At 31.1% G+C, this 18,885-nt stretch overlaps 1 protein-coding gene across 1 annotated transcript; it reads left to right on the top strand.

The window, feature by feature from the left end:
- Positions 1-1,709: 1,709 nt before the first annotated feature.
- Positions 1,710-3,142, top strand: HELRODRAFT_87434 (hypothetical protein; the record flags this gene model as incomplete). Its single annotated transcript, XM_009028710.1, has 4 exons — positions 1,710-1,860; positions 2,410-2,518; positions 2,681-2,771; positions 2,933-3,142. 4 exons carry the CDS (start codon positions 1,710-1,712, stop codon positions 3,140-3,142), a joined length of 561 nt encoding a protein of 186 aa, XP_009026958.1.
- Between the last annotated feature and the right edge of the window lie 15,743 nt (positions 3,143-18,885).

Genomic DNA, 18,885 nt, shown 5'->3' with positions numbered 1-18,885 from the left:
AACTTTTGTCGACGTTCGAATCAACAATCTCTTTCTGTGCATTTCTTATAGTTCTTAAGTGGTCATTAACTTTTTTTAAAAAGTAAATGTTGCTCCTTCCATGTTGAACATAAATCTTGGAATCACTTTTCAAGGACTTCAATTCATTCTCCAGAGCAGAAAACCGCTCCAATTCATTCAGCTTCGTTTTCTCTTCACTCATTATAACGTCTTGACGTGACTTATAAAAAAAAATGGCAATATTTAAAAAATCCCATCCTTTTACACTACAAACCATAAAAGCTTGCACCTCTTAAATTTGTCATGGGTTTGTGTTTGGGTGGTTCTAGGCTAGCACCCGGTTGGATCTTATAGCAGTACAATAACTTATTCAGGCACACTTTAAGCATGCAATTGGGAGCTAAATGGATATAATATAGTATAATGGTTATTAATCCAAACTGAATATTAAGTCGGTCTGATTTTATGTTGTTGATGCAATCTCAGAAAAAATACAGCCTTTTTTTTGTTTCATGACGAATCAAACGGTAATTCCTAAGTTTTCATCACTGATTGCAACATAAAAACGTCGTAAATCAAGATATAGTAGAAAGATAGATAGAACGAGACCTACAATCACATTCAGTTTGCAGTTTGAAACTTCAGAAATAAACAGCCGAAAAGTTATCGTCATAATTTAATATCAGACGGTAATTCCAATATGAAATTATCATCATCAGTTTCAACTTCAAAAGAGGAATTATGAAGTGAATTTTTAAATAAATTTAAGAACTAATCCTAATGCATCTCAGAGGTAGTGACGAAATGAATTTTTTCATCAAAATTCAGTTACAAGTTAAAATAAATTAACATCATAGATGCACATGCAAAATATATTTCATATTAATTGATAAATTTAATTAGAAATAATAGTAAAAAAACAAAATCTCAGAGGTTCAGACATTTTCGTGTAGTAATAAAATCACGAAATCATAACACCGAATTCATCCTTGATTTTATAAATAGATGCAATAATACATGAATATTTAAAATACAATCGATAAAAAATAAAAGAAAAATTAACGAGAACTACACTAAAGTTAGGGAATCACGAAACACGTGCAGACCAGCACCGCTATCACTAACCAGCAAGAAAGTGAGAAACCGTGCAAACGGAAAAAGAAGTCAGTGAAGCATAGATATTAAAAAGTTAAAAAAAATTTAAATATTTTAAACTCATTTAATAAAATGTCGTGGTTGATTACTTTTTTAAACAATTCTTTTTAAATATATTAAAATAAACAGTTTTTTTACAGATTTTTAATTTAAATTTGCATAGTACGTATAACATTTATAAAGAAATCATGATTATATGTGTAATATATATATATAATAAAATGAAAATTTAAGTAATCTACGTATAATATATTTAGAATCTGTATGGGCATAATTCAATGAACCAAACTTTGAATTGAGAATATATAATATTCTGATGAATATTCATCAAAAATTCATTAAAACTAATAAAAGAAAGCATCAGAATTTATCAGAAATGAATTTTTTTAAATAATTAAAAAAATGTTGAAAATGTGACCAATATTAATCATATTTTTATTCAATGTTATCATTAATTTTTAGCGCGAGTACTTACTATACAGTACAAAACGGCGGTTAAATTTTCCATTTAAAATAATTAATTAAATAACATTTAAATAGCAATTTTAATTGAAATGGGTGGATCGGATAGTAATGCTAATGAGAAACGTGGATGTTTCATCGTGCTGGAGGGATGTGACAGAAGTGGAAAGACAACTCAATGCAAGTTGATCACCGAAAAATTAAACTCTGAAAATATTCCGGCCCATCATCTCCATTATCCAAGTTTGATTATCGTCATTATTTACTTTTTTTAATAGTTTTAATCACGTCCGTTGTGTTCAAGTTCAAAGATCACAATATGAAGGTATTATTGATGACACACCTTTCAATTCCATATTTTTTAAAATTTAGTGTGCAGGTTGGAAATTCTATTCATAGTTCTAATTTAAGAACTCTGAACCAGACAAAATGGAATGATAAATTAATAAAATTAATTTAATTTAATTGAAACGCCACATACACAGACAAACACATTATGATAATCTGCTATCCTTAAGTTAAGACAGTCAAAAATGTAAATTTATAATTTTATATGCCTTAGAATTTTTACCAACTATAAAACTATAAATGTTTCTTCCTTCTCAATATCACAATCCTTAATGATTACATACACATGTGTAATAATGTTTTTTATTTGAATCTGGCCACTACACTTAAAATGTGGTGGAGTACTTCTGCTGCTATTATTAATAAATTAATCGAATCATTTTCCTAAATTTCCATTTTAAATTTATTTAATAATTAGTACAACACGAAATGAAATGATTACAGAAAGATCAACATGCATTGGCTCTCTAGTAGATGCCTACCTCACCAAACGTCTGACACTCAGCGACGAGCAAATTCATCTTCTGTTTGCCATTAACAGGAGGGAGACCATGTAGTTAATTAAATCATTCATTAGTAACTTCATATTATTATTATATTATTTATTTTTATTATTTTCTTATTATCTGCTAGTGTTTTAATTTTTTTCAGTATAGTTCACTTTTTAAATAATAAAATTGTATTATGCATGTATTTTTTGTTTAAAATGATACAGTGTCGAAATAGAGGAATATTTAAATAATGGGACATCACTAATTGTCGACCGCTACTCATTCTCGGGAATTGCATATTCTTCTGTTAAAAAGGTTTCATATATATAATAATTTACTCTTGAAATCTTTATTATCTTTTTGACATATAATTAATTATTTTTTTGCTAAATTATTTATTATTATAATTTGTCTATTTTTGAATAAAAATGTTTTACGATCTCTGCGAATAAAATGGGATTAAAATTTGTGACCAGGGCATGGATTTGGCATTCTGCAGAGCAACAGAGTTAGGCCTACCCAAGCCAGATGCTACTATATTTCTGGACAGCTCCATCGCTGATCGAAAATCCAGAAATGCTTTTGGAGATGAGATTTATGAGAATGAGGATACACAAAGTAGGGTTTATCAGTTCTATAAAGATCATTTCTTTCCTGATATGAAGGTTATTTTTTTGTACAGGTAGTAAAAACTTTGTTAATATTGGTTTTTTTAACTTAATGTTTGTTTATTATTTTCTTAAATATTTTTCTAATATTTTTTTGTCTTTGTTAATTTTTGCTATGAACAATCTGTTTTTTAAAATCTAACATTACAAAAATAATGCGTATTCAAGTTTCTCTAAATGTTAATTTATTTCTTTAAAGTAATTTTCATAGAATTCTACAAAATTTCCAAACGAATATTTTCTCACGAATCGATTTGAAACTTGTGGCACAGGTAGTTACTGTGGAAGGGACAATAGATGAAGTAAACAATGCATTAATGCCCATCGTTCAAGAACTCATCCATCGATGCAGACAGAATATTGAAACATTTAATTATCATAATTTAAAGGTTTTTAAACTATTTAATATTTTTAATTTTTGATATTTTTTCATTTTCACTGGTTTAGCTAGAATAATTTGGCTGAAAGATACTTAATAATAGGTACAAAAATAGGCAACCTTTGCCATTCAAACTGTTCATTTCTATTTAAAAAAATATATATATATTGTTATATGTAATATTAATATATTATATATAATTTTATATATTGTTAAATATATTATTATATATTGTTATATATATATATATTTAGGTTAAGTTTCTTTCTTGAAGCCTTAAGCTCTAAGTGTTATACACAAGTTTTTTTCATATCGGTATTGCCCCATTGTATTCTTGCCATTGCAAAACTTTAGTGGAAACACAAGTAACATAATGCATTCATTTTAACTTGGGAAGACAACCTTACGATAACGAAATCTGCAACAGGTAGAATAAAATATAATGTAAATGCTTACAGATCAGCGTTCAGGTCACGTAGTATAGTTCAACTCCTAATTGTATGTTATATAGTAAGGCTATGTGGTATAGTTCAACTCCTTATTGTGATTCAATGGCTAAGTTACATTTTATTCATCACCTTGCACGATTGCATCAATTTTATATTCTGAAATTGTTCTAGATCAATAAATCGGAAAAGTTTGAGAAACTTGAAAGAATGATGGACAGTGCCGTTTCTAATATCAAAGTATTCACGTGATATGTCTTTATTATTTTTTTATGCACTGTAATCTTTGTCAATGTATGATGCTTTCTATAGATTTTTCGACTTTTATTTGATTTCATGGATTTATCATGATTGAACAGCCTGCATAAATGATTGAAAATCTACAACCACGCAGGAGCACCTGAAGTACGGCGACCAAAAGTCATCCAGTGATTTTGTCTTGAATCAGATTGATGAGATTTTTGCAAGATACCAATCATGAAACTTCAACCATCCAGCTCATTCGTTCGTTCATTCGTTCGTTCGTTCATTCATCACATTTATTTTCTCATTGTCCTTTCATCTCATTTGTAAATTTGTTTGTTACCACAGTTATTTATTTATGTTTTAGACGTGTTTTATTTTTTTAAATAATTTTATTTTTGGAATCATTAAAAATAAATTTCTGTAGAAAGCATGTTCTATGATCCGCTGCTCATCTTGCAAACTTGCATCTCATTTTTTTACTTGTGTTAAAACGGATCGTAATGTAACTCATTTTTCTATATATTTTTGTTTTAAAAATAACTATCGGATTGAAGAGCTCCAAGGAAGGAATGCATTTTTTGTGGGAGCGTGGAGCGTGAATGAATTCGACATTGGCTTACAGACTCCGGATTATTTAATTAACTATACGTGGTTTGAAGAAATATCGACAACATTCATTGATAATTGCATTACATAATAACCATCCAAGCCCAAATTTATGTTTGTAAATTATATTAAACGAACTGGGCAAATTAGATTTTGTTGGTTTGTTTCAAGTCACACGGGATAAAACCGTGCTCTAGTTGTTTGATAAAATTAAGCTGTCAATACGGTCTGTTCTTCCGTCCTTTAATTCATTCATTCTTTTAGTTGGTAATCTTCATCCGCCCATATCCGTTCATTCAGTTCTTTATTTTATCTACTCCACCATTCGTTCATTCCTTTTTTCATACACTCCATCCATACATACGCAATGACTCATTTCTATCGCGCGATGCGTAATGTCCGCGTGCTGTATGTTTAGTGGGAAACCAAAATGAAAAAGCATCTCGTCGTCTTCATTTCACCGACACCAGATTTCGGTCACGAGAACATGATGTTCTGTCTACAAATTTTATTGAAAAAAATAAAATAAGAATGAATAAAATAATATTTCACTGGCACTTTGCAGGGGCAGATGGAAAAGTCGTGTTGATTTGACGTGTAAGAAATTCTAACGGACGAATGTTGTTGGATGTGCGTCGGTATGTGAGATGGTTCAAAACAAGTGCATGTCGAAGAAAGCACGAATGTCTAACGTGTTTAACCCGGAAGCAATGGAAGATTATGTTGGCCTCCTAGACCAGGGGTGGGGAAACTACGGCACGCGAGGCTTTCTTCACCATAAAAAAAGGTCGTCAGCCTGACATTATGACCAAACAAAGGAGCCACAAATCTTAAATAAATTCTCCCCCGGGTCGAACAATTTGCTATTTAAGTACATATGCGGCCCTTCAAAGGTAAAATAGTTCTCAATGCGGCCCTCACAGCAAAAAGTTTGCCTGCCCAACTCTGTTCTAGACGAACATCATTTCAATACTATCGTGTAACTTAGAAGTGTACAAAAATATTTCAGCCATTTATTTTCATTCTACTAAAACGCTATAATGATTTATGAAACGGTAGTCTCGCAAAAATTTCTCGAGTGCCGCTAGTCATACATGCATACGTGTACACTTTCATACACAATTGTCTAAACTGTGCATTCGCTTATGCATACAAACGTACTTACATATATACGTGCATGCATGCATACATACATAAACATACATACGCACTTTTAAACAGGGCGTATGTATAAGGCGCGTCAATGCGTGTACGTACAGCAAGGCAAGGCAAATAGCTTTTGTGCAGACGACACGAAGGATAACATTTAAAGCAGCAACATCATTATCATTACCACCATCATCATCGTCATCACCATCTCTTTCATCATCGTTGTGGTGGTCATCGTCTTCTTCATTAGCACTTCTACTTATGCGTATCACTTATATATATATATATATATATATATATATATATATATATATATATATATATATATATATATATATAAAATGAATTGCTGTGTTTATCTCTTTTTCATATCGTTAAGGTTTTTGTACGTGCGATCAGGTATGTATGTATGTATGTGTGTGTGTGTATGTATGTATGTGTGTGTGTGTGTGTATGAATGTAGCGTACATCTACCGGATTCATGTACCCTTTATTTAATCTGTTATTGTTTATTTCGATTGTTTTAGTGTGTTAAATCTTGCCTGCCATTAAGTTATTGTACCGACAATCTATCTTCACTGAAAATCACTTTTCTACCGCTTTCCAAAACTTCTCAGAATGCTCTTCTACTTTTCACGGTGTATTTAAGTTATTCTTATTATTGGTTTGTATTTATTATTATTATTTGTTTGTATTTATTTTGATTTATTATTATTATTTGTTTTTCTAATTATTATTCATCATACTTTTATTCTCATTGTATAATATTCCCGAACGATCATTCAAGCCTGTCAATATCCACTGAAGCAAATGCATTTTCTATTCTTGTTGTTTCTACATTCACGTCATTCAGATTCAGAGAGAGAGAGAGAGAGGAGAGAGAGAGAGAGATGCAAAGAGGCAAGTATAAACTAAGTGGCCACTTCTAATTATGCACATGGTCACTTTTTTGCTAATTGAGCCTGAGATGAGATGATGGTGACGCAAATATAAGTAATTAATAACAGTCATCTTATGTGGTCATCTGCCTTCTGTCTCTGCAACTCCATCCTATGTTTATTTGTCAGCCAGTATAATCACACGTATCACATGCATCTTGCGTGTGTGTGTGTGCGTGTGCATATATGTTACAAAGCTAGAAATTATGCTATTTGTGTATTCATATTTAGCATATTTAATGATCTCAAACGTATGGCAGCATCATCCAATTATGGAAAAAAAGAGTACAAACAGTTCCCGCAAGTTGTGATATTTTCAAAATCTGGGTTAGGCAGGGAAAAGAGAATTATGTATGCTGCTGACAAATTTAATTAAAAACGTTTTGGATCAACTCAGCATCACATGTAACGTAAACACACACACAATCTCACGCACTGGCATACACATACATATACAATCACACACAATCTCACACACACAGACGCAACACATACACACACTAACAGGATTACAAACGTTGATAAAATGTTTGAAATCATATGAATGATTGAGCTCGGTTTTCAAAAAGTCATCTCATTAATTTAAATTAAAAATTTGTCAGAAATCGAATGAACGGTGATGTATGACATTTGTGGATGTGTAAATGTGTGCGTGTGTGTGAGCTTGTGTGTGTAAGAGAGAGGAGAGAGAGAGAGAAAGAAAGCGTGAGTTTGTATAAAAAAATTATTTGATGTATTCCAATAGAACTCTGTATGAATATTTTATTAAACTGAACTCTATAAATTGGGGAATAATGTGAATGATATCCTGAAGTTAAACCCACACGCAGGCACTCACATATATACAATTGTAAAAGTAGAGAGAGAAAGAGGGAGAGAGAGAAAAAATAAAGAATAATAAAATAATAAAAGAGAAAAAATTAGAAACAGAAAGAAAGAAAGCTCGAGTGAGAGAGAGAAAAAAATGTTCAGACATAAATATAAACATCTCGGAGATCTTGCCATTGATGATTTTTAACCTTTAACCTTTTGACTTTCCATTACTGGGGTCACATGTTGAATGGATGCTCACTGCACGCGCGCACACACACACACACATATATATATATATATACACACACATATATACAAACACACACACACACATGATAGTATAACTTACATATACTACATCAACATAAAAAAAACTTTTATACAAAAAAATGCATGCATTAGCAGGATACAAAGTGCCTATATAAAATAACATAGACGGTTGTTTATAAATCTCTTAAAAATATCAACGACCTTGGTCGTCAAAGAGCATGGTAATGATCGGAAGTAAAAGCTCCAAAGACTATAAAGATTACGTAGATAACTTTTAAGCATTACCAAGAATGTCTTGTCGATATTGTCGGTGATTTATATTTTTAATCTTTGGTTACTTCACCGGCGTTATCAGGCGAAGAAATTTTGTGTCGCAGAATTTATTTGTTCTCTTTTTTTTCCTCTTTCTTCATATTTCTCTTCCTTTCTCTTCCTCTCACTTTCTTATTCTTTTTATTCTCTCTCTCTCTCTTTATTTATTTCTCTCTCTCTCCATCTTTTCATTCTCTCTCACTCGCTTTCTCTCACTTCTTCCATTTTGATTCGTTGTATTTTTTCCTCCAATTATTTTACATTTTCTTTTCATTTTTCGTGCTTCAGTTTTTTCGTCTTTGAATTTCTCTTTCTCATCCTTCATTTTTTGAGTTATCTCAATTTCTCATTCATATTTTTTTCTATTTTTTGGTCGTCTTTTAAATTTTCTTTGTATCTTTTTTATGACCGGTTTGTAGTTTTTCATTTCACGAAACTTATAATTTTATAAGATGCTTCGATAATCAAATACTAGGCACATAATAGAAGATGCAACATCAAAGAATATCATGCCAGAACACGTATCCATCATAGTCTAAGCGTGATATCTTCTTAATAGGTATCATCGTATATCATCATTTGGAATACAATTCTGTGAAATAGTAGTAGTGGTAGTAGTAGTAGTAGTAATAGTAGTAGTAGTGTTATAAGAGCAACAGCAGTAGTAGTGGTGGTGGTGGTAGTAGTAGTAGTAATAGTAGTAGCAGTAGTAGTAGTAGCTATAGGGGTAATAGTATTAGTAATGCCGATAATAGTAATTACAGTAGTATGATGTTTTCATATGCATAGGTATCAATACACTAAACACAACTACATGAAAAATAATAAACAATATCATAGATACACACACGAACACACACACACACGTAAACGCACACACAAACACACGTACACAGATCGGTATTATTTTCATCATCTGCAACACATATACATTACATCATCGCTATCATCTGTCTATAAATAATTTTCGCTTTCTCAAATTTTTCATGGTGAAATATTCTGATTATTTATACCCAGCTTTTAATCATGGAGTGTTACAAATTGCGTGCGCGCACACACACACCACACACACACCACACGCATACACACACACCACACGCACACATACACACAGTGCAAATTCACAACACTCACTGATTGTTACGAACTCTATGATATTAGTTTTGCTGGCATTAATACTTCCATCTCGCATTTCTTTCAAACATTTCATTCAAGATTTTTGTTTGCAAATCAAAATTGCTCTTACAGCGCAATGACAATGACACATTACATGACATTACATCAAATTACATGACAATACATCAAATTACATTACATTACATCAAATTACATGATATTACATCAAGTTACATGACAATACATTAAGTTACATGACAATACATCAAATTACATTACATCAAATTACATGGCATTACATCAAGTTACATGACAATACATCAAATTACATGACATTACATCAAGTTACATGACAATACATCAAATTACATTACATCAAATTACATGGCATTACATCAAGTTACATGACAATACATCAAATTACATTACATTATATCAAATTACATGACATTACATCAAGTTACATGACAATACATCAAATTACATTACATCAAATTACATGGCATTACATCAAATTACATGACAATACATCAAATTACATTACATTACATCAAATTACATGACATTACATCAAGTTACATGACAATACATCAAATTACATTACATCAAATTACATGGCATTACATCAAGTTACATGACAATACATCAAATTACATTACATTATATCAAATTACATGACATTACATCAAGTTACATGACAATACATCAAATTACATTACATCAAATTACATGACATTACATGAAGTTACATGACAATACATCAAATTACATTACATCAAATTACATGGCATTACATCAAGTTACATGACAATACATCAAATTACATTACATTATATCAAATTACATGACTTACATCAAGTTACATGACAATACATCAAATTACATGGGCATTACATCAAGTTACATGACAATACATCAAATTACATTACATTATATCAAATTACATGACATTACATCAAGTTACATGACAATACATCAAATTACATTACATTACATCAAATTACATGACATTACATCAAATTAAATTTCTTTGCATTACATTACATCAAATTACATTACGTCAAATAAGATTATAACAAATTACATAACAGTACGTCAAATTACATCAAATGACATTACATTACACCAAATTACATTACATCAAATTACATTACAGTACGTCAAATTACATTACATCAAATGACAATACATCAAATGACAATACATTACATCAAATTACATTACATTACGTCACATTACATTACAACAAATTACATTGTGATGGAATCACGCGGCATCTCATGACACGCAGTTCTCTCAATTACATCCAAACAGTGTAGGCAGTTTTTAATCTTATGAAATTTAAAGTTTTTAAATGTGTTGAAAAATAATGGCATGTTGGTGAAAATGCAATTTGCCGATGCTTGCAAAGACATTTCGAAAGAATGCATGGCTATATTTAGTTCTAATTTAATTAAATTAAATAAGAAGTTAAATAAGAAGAAAAGTTAAATTGGAAGTTAACTAACGCCGAACATGCTGTGATTTTCATCAATAGTTGCATTTCTAATTAAATTATATATATATATATATATATATATATATATATATATATACATATATTTATGTATGTGTGTGTGTTTGTACGTGTTTGTGTGTGTGTGTGTGTGTGTGTGTGTGCATACGTGTTGTGTGTACGTAAGTGGTAATAATGATAATAAAAACAACAATAATAATAATGAAAGAGCAACACCAACAAAAAAATGATAAGAAGAAGAAGGTTATTCACTAATTAAGCTGAAACAAAAGGAATTTTTCTTTCTGATAAGAGATTTAGTCGCACTTTGTCGCTCTGTGATGGCTAAAGAGAACAAAAATTTTTTTTGTGGAAAAAAGAATTTTTTTATTTTTATTATGAAAAATAAATGAATATGAAAAGACAAATAAAAATAATTTATGTAATCTTATCTTTTAAACAGATAAACTAAGGATTAATGCATCGGGCATGTCGTATTCGAGTCATCTTAACATGGCCTTCAAAAGTTTTACTGTAAAAAACCGTTTAATTATTTTAACAGTGGCAGCCGTAACAATAATGACAACAACTACAACAACAATAATGACAACAACTGCAACAATTCCAAACTAGACTACCATGTGTGGAGAGTTCCTGATAATAATTAATATATTAATACATATATTTTAATAGTATTATTAAAAAAAAGAGAGAAGAGAGAAAGAAAGAAAGAGAGAGAAAAAGAGAGAGAGAGAGAGATTGTTACAAAAAATAAATAAATATGAAATCCAGGATGAAGAAGCATCGGTTTGTGACGTGTGGCATTATGTGGCACTCAAAAATTGTTATTAATAACTTTTATTATTATTATTATTATTATAAAATTTAGTTTTAAGTAATGATTGTATATGTGTTAGTAGTAGTAGTAGTAGAAGTAGTAGTAGTAGTAGTCGTAGTAGTAGTAGTAGTAGTAGCAGCAGTAGTACTAATATTTAGTATTAGTAATGGTAGTCATATTAGTAGTAGTAGTAGTAGCAGTAGAAGTAGTAGTAGTAGTAGTAGTAGTAGTAATAGTAGTAGTAGTTGTAGTAGTAGTAGTAATAGTAGTAGTTGTAGTAGTAGTAGTTGTTGTTGTAGTAGTAGTAGTAGAAGTAGTAGTTGTAGTAGTAGTAGTAGTAGTAGTAGTAGTGGTTGGGGTAACAATAGCCATTTTTATTATTGCTGCCATTCCAAGAAATCAGATACTCTGAAAATGGTATCTGCTAAATATAAAATTGTTTTTTTTCACTCACTTAATCTTTAATTTTATTTTGAGGATTTTGTTTTTATTTCCTAAAATTATTTCATAATTTTTCGTTTAATCGCCTGTTATATTCTTAGAAAAGATAATTTTTTTGTTGACGGAATCATCAAAAATCCTCCCAACTCAACTACACCGACAAGACGTCACATTATTTAGCATTTAAAAAACAACAAACGCACGTGTAAAACGTATGTGTATATGTTTATTGTGTGTGTGTGTTTGTCTGTTGTCTCTGTCTGTCTGTCTCTCTTACGTAGTCCTGTTGTTTTGTATAGCAGTACACGGTTTATATCATATTTGTTTACATTGCGTATTTTGAACTACATTAAGATGCCGGCAGACGCACTGATCAATACGGACGCACTCTTATCGCGGAGAAATAACTCAAATTCAAAAATAGGCGCGCGTGTTGAAATATTTACGAGACTGTAACGAGAGTAAAAACGTGAAATTTGAAAATTTAAAAATAAATTTTTACTGGAAGAAATTGTCGATAAAATTTCGTTTCGTTTAACTTGAATAGTCTAATTAATTTGGATTTTAATTCTGTTAGAAATCTTAGTTCAATGCGAAACTGAATGCCGTTTTGAGGAGAGCTAATTTAGTAAGAAATTGAAGATTTGTTATCCGTTCCTGGTGGCAAATCCAGTTTTTTTGCAGTGAGTGGAAAGGATTTAAAAACTCCAAAGCCGAGTAACTTTTTCCCACTAATTTCCGTGGTTTCCGTCACTCCAGCTCTGAAGGTTGAAGACATTCAAGATTGTAACTTGATGACCATTTCTTGCTCATTCTTACGTTCACTTTATTACCCTATTTTAAAGAGATTCTTCAATGTCCTCTTCTTTCATGGTCTAGTGGTGGTGGTGGTGGGAGGGTGGCATTCCCGCATCCCCCTAGAGTGGGGGTTGCATCCCCCTTAAATCCGCCATTGTTTTTTCTCATGGAATAATTGTATGAAAAATGTTCGGCCAACGAATATTTTTCATACAATTACAGAATTATATTAAATAAATAACTCGGAGGCGATCAGAAATGTTTGTCATCGGTAAATATATAAAAATAAATATAATTTCGGTGCGCGGACATACATGCATGCATGCATACATACATACATACATACATACATACATACATACATACATACATACATACATACATACATACATACATACATACATTGATACATACATACACACATATACACAGCGTATATAAATGTCGTTGCGTATCCCTGTTTTGAGTTTTATACAGGATGCATATCTTTGTTTGTGATTTTTTTTTTCGTAAAAATTAAAATAAAAAATTGAATAATTAAATGATGAGAAATAAATTTAAAAAATGGAAAATTGGTCAATAGTTTTGGCCAAAAATAATAATAATATCTTTGAAAAAATCAATAATAATATTATTAAAAATATTATACTACTAACTTCATAACGAGCTTCATAACATTCGTGGAATCCATTCTGTACATTCTAAATTTTCCTAAATTTCGTTCTATTAATAGTAACTTCATCAGTCAGTACAATCTATAAATGAGTACACATGTACTGCTGTATAGTTGCAAGTTAAGTACACATGTACTGCCTATGTGTAAGTACAAACGTGTGGTACTAAATCATCCTCGACTAGATACATCTTCTTCTTTTTTATTGTTGTTTGGACAAAAGCACAGAAACGGGTTAGAATTAAGGTTTTTTTATTTATTTATTTATTTTTTATATAATGCAAACATACAACATACATACAAATTTTTATGCTCAGTTACTGTAGTTATATTATTTATTATTATATTATATTATATTATGATAATATATTATAGTACTCGTTATTTAGAAAATTATTTTTCCTACACTGTTTCACAAATTGCATAAATTTAGTTATTATGTTCGTCAATTTCCTTCAAATAGTCAATACAATCGTGAAAAGCACGACAACGACAGACAATCCTGGAGCTGTGCCCTCACAGCATCACCAAATAAATTGTGAATTTCAATTATGATTTTAGTGAATTTCAAGTTTATTTTTTGCTGATAAAAAAACTACAATCAATCAATCCATCAATCAATCCATCAATCAATCCATCAATCAATCAATCGATTGATCAATCAATCAATCAATCAATTAGTTTATAAAGCGATATTTCCGCGATGTTCAACAGCTCTTCTCAATGAATTGCAAACAGATGGGTCTTGAGATCCAATCTGAACTTCGTAAGTGATGGAGAAGTAGTCGGAGAAGGAGGTAGAGAGTTCCATGGAAAAGGGCCAGAAAATTCGGAGTGAATGGGGAAGGTTTATATGTTGTATGATATTTGGTACATTTTATGTCTTTTTCGTAAACAGCCTAAAATCTGGTCAAATGGATTTATTCTACTATTTTCTTTGCCGGTGGAGTTTGATGTCTGTTTAGCACATGTTCCAAAAGTTTAATTTTAGGCTTCGTCTTACTAATTTTTCAAATATTTTCATCTTCTGAAGAACTTTGTGCCAAGGTTATACTCTCTGCTTTCTTAACTGTAGGTGCGTGTAGATGTTTTCGAAATTTCACAATTGCTTTGACGCCTACGAATTGGATGAAATAGTTTATTAGTAGCCGCGACTTGAAGTTAGTTGGTGATGAAGTACGTCAGCTTTTTGTTATTTTTCTTCGAAAGCCACGAAAAATAATTGAAATTGTGCAATTGGATCTTGATAAAACCGACTTCCCTTCAATGTCACCCTCAAATTTCATGAAAATAAAAATTTTTGAAAAGAGTGAGTGATTCGAATCCGGTAACTCCAAATTGTGGACTTTAAACATTTCATTTACCCGTCTCTTGACCGTGCCAGAAATGGAAGTACGTATGCATGGAATGGAGAGCAAGATGGTGTAGTGGTAGTGCTGCTTGCTGTTGGTGCCGCGGAGCTCAGTTTCAAATGCCAAAGCGTTCATTGATTATTACTCGAGTTGTATGATGCATTGTTTTGCATTAATACCTTTAGGTATATTGCGAATGTGGCAACATAAGTTACGAATGTGGCAACATAAAATTTTATGTTTTTATGTATAGATGCGTTTTTGTGTGGATAAGCAGGTGTGTTTGCATCGTCCGTGTCCTGTGCATCGTCCGTGTCCATGTTTTGTATGAATTTAAATAGGGTGAGTTTGCATGTTGTATCACACGGACGAAACTATATTTTTTTTGGTAGATCTAGTTTTTTTTTTCAAATTATTTTACATATTCATGACATTCAAATAATGAGTAAAATGTATGTGCTTGCGTTCAAGTTTTCACGGATGGTTCACGCAAAAATGTTTAAATAATATATTAAAAATATAAATTAATAAAATTGAGAAATAAATATAAAGAAACAAACAATAAAATAGAAATATTTCAATAATATAATAAAAAATAAAAAAAAATAGAATTGCCTATCTTCATCTTTAAAATGTTTTAACGTCTGGAGGCAGAAGGAATCGAAGTGCAACTGCATCATACGGTAAATCATTTCCGCTCTGTTTAAAAATTTTTGAAATACTCTTTAATACTCTTCAAAAGAAATTGAGTTACTTTAAAAAATAATAAATTGCCATCTTATATGAGTGTTCTTCCCAAAATTTGTTCAATTAAAATTTTTAATATTTTCAATAGACGATCATTTGAAAGATGATAGCTGCCAACTTTGCTTGAACTGATAACAAGACGACGTTTATGAGAGAAAAAATCTACTAACTCGACAAATTTCAAAAAAATCTTAAAAACTGAAAAATATAATTTCTTAGAAACTAATTACATGACTATTAAAGTAATTTTTCAAACTTCTAGCACACTTTTACAACAGTAAAATTCAAACTTTCTGATTTTGGTCATCATCATCACCAATTTGGATAATTTTTATTTAAAATGTGGGAGGCCCTTTATTGTGTAGGCCCTGGACGGTACCTCGCCTCTGCTTACTCCAAAATTTGGCTCTAAGCAGCAGAACTCAACAGGGCACAACAACTTAGAGCGAAACAAAAATGCAGACGTTTCATTATTCATGACCAGTTACGCCCCATCAATTTATACCGTTTTTTCAAAAATATTCCATTGGAAATTTATTTTCATAAAATTTTTTATCATTTTTCAAGGCAATGAGTGGTCAAATTTTGACAAACTACAACAACAACAACAGCATTGGTTGGTTGTGAATTGTAAATGAAACTCAAAACACTGCTGAACGCATTCTAATTGATTGACTGGTTTACTGGTTAATCGTTTTATAGATTGAATAATTTAGTTTACTTATGAAATATTTTATTGGTTGATTAGTTAGTTAGTTTTTTGTTTAGTTAATTAACTATTTGATAATTAGTTTTTTGTTTAGTTTATTAACTGATTGATAATTAGTTTTTTGTTTAGTTAATTAACTGATTGATTATTTGAATAATTGATTGAGAAATTAGTTTATTGATTTGTTAATTTTTAAAATTGTTAACTGGTTGATTGTTTAAATGATTGATTAATTAACTAATTGATCAAGTAATTAGTTGATTGATTCGTTGGTTTAAAAAATAGTTAACTGGTTGACTGGCTAGTCGACCAACCACTGTCGCCTTGAAACGAGCTTCAAACGGCCACCTACGTGTCACTGATAACAAATTTTTACATCTCCAAGTTACAGCCGACATCATCGTCGTCACCAACACAATAGTCCCAACAATACTATAAATGTTATCATCATCATCATCATCCTGCTCATCATCATCATCATAGTAGTAGTACCATGCATCATAGTAGTATGACTACCAGCATCATCGTCGTTATCACCATCATCTTATTTTCCATCACTATAAGCAATCCTAATATATCGACAATCAACTAGGTAGGATGGATAGCAAACACGATGTATGTACAAACAATTGTGTACGTGTGTATGTGTGAATGTATGTTTGTGTGTACTGACCTGTATGTATGCATGTAAGTATGTGTGTTTGTTGTGTGTGTGTGTTGTGTGTGTGTAAGTGTATGTGCACGTAAAAACACTAAAACGTATTAAAAAATTAATTAACCTGATCTCTAGCCGAAGATAAAGGACTAAATAGATAGATCAGTCACAAATTCGTTGCAACGACAAACCACAGTAACAAGACAAACACATCAGCAATATTTACAGAAAATAGATTAACAGCAACAACACTAACAGCGCAACAAAAAAGACAACTGTCACCTAAACATCAACAACAACAACAAACATGACATCAACAACAGTTACATCAACAACAAAATTTACAACAACAACAACATTTTCTGCAGTTTAAAATAAACAACAACAACAACAACAATTACCTAAATAACAGTGGGCATCTTAACTAGTGAGGTCTCCGTACTATCAATCATTATCATCATCAACCTTCTCGAGAACAACACTTTTATCATCAACGGCATAATTAGCATCATCATCAACACCACCTCGTAATCATCATCATCATCACCAACAACATCATCACCAAAACTATCACATCATCATCATCATCACCAGAATACATGATGACGTCATTAACATTCATTTCAACGAACAAAAACAAACCTTCTACTCAAGGGCCTAACTCCGTGACGTCATGCGAAACGGCCATTATTCATCATCGCTCGTAGAAAAAAAAACCCAGAAAAAAAATATAATTGTACGCCTACGCAGAAAACAAAGTCAAATTAGTAGAGATGAGTGAGGATTGATTCGACCGAATACATAACTTCAATACTTGTCGGATAGTTGAGAATGTTTGCAACGTCTCAGTCGGAGACTGATGGTTGAAGTCTGGAGTCGGTTGAGGTTGGAGTTGAGGATTAAGAAGTTGAGAAATTACTCGAATAACTTTGCAATGCCTTTCATTTGAGAATATTTTAAATTATTTTCATTAATATTTTTACGATGGAAGCCAAACTGCTGTTAAAATATTGTAGTCACTCCACCGAACAACAAGAACAACAACTCAGTACACTGGTCAGTAAAATAAAATGGAAGACAAACTGCTATTAAAATAAACTAAACTCCACTAAACAAGAACTACAACTCAACACACTGGTCAGCAAAATAAAATGACCACTGCGGATATAAAAAAATCCGACAAAAACCCACGACCAATCTCGGCACACACCCCCCTCTTTCGGGCATCCGTGGCCTCAGCCCCGGGCACATTTTTGTCGTCTGCCTGGCTGACAGCCCCCAGTGAAAATGACGAAAGTGAACTTCGATGTTACTCGTCCGGTAGCAACACCCTTAACATTAATTTAAGGAGTTCTCTCTCGACAATCAACAGTGAAGGTATGTGCAGTTGAGTAGGTACGTTTCTTTGAACTGTTCAGTGCACGCGCACTCGAATACCTTTGTACTTTAGTGCATTTGTACTGTAGAATAGAAACAAGTTTATACTCAAGTACTGTTGTAGCAGTAATTAAACATTTGTAGCAATAATTAAACATTTGTAACAATAATTAAACATATTTGTAACAATAATTAAACATATTTGTAACAATAATTAAACATTTGTAACAATAATTAAACATATTTTTAACAATAATTAAACATTTGTAACAATAATTAAACATTTGTAACAATAATTAAACATATTTGTAACAATAATTAAACATATTTGTAACAATAATTAAACATATTTGTAACAATAATTAAACATTAATGTAATTGCAACAATTATACAAATACAG

This window comes from Helobdella robusta (assembly GCF_000326865.2).
Source record: "Helobdella robusta unplaced genomic scaffold HELROscaffold_58, whole genome shotgun sequence".
Lineage (NCBI taxonomy): Eukaryota > Metazoa > Annelida > Clitellata > Rhynchobdellida > Glossiphoniidae > Helobdella > Helobdella robusta.
The sequence above is the reverse complement of the archived record's forward strand: the minus strand, read 5'-3'. Positions and strand labels throughout refer to the sequence as shown.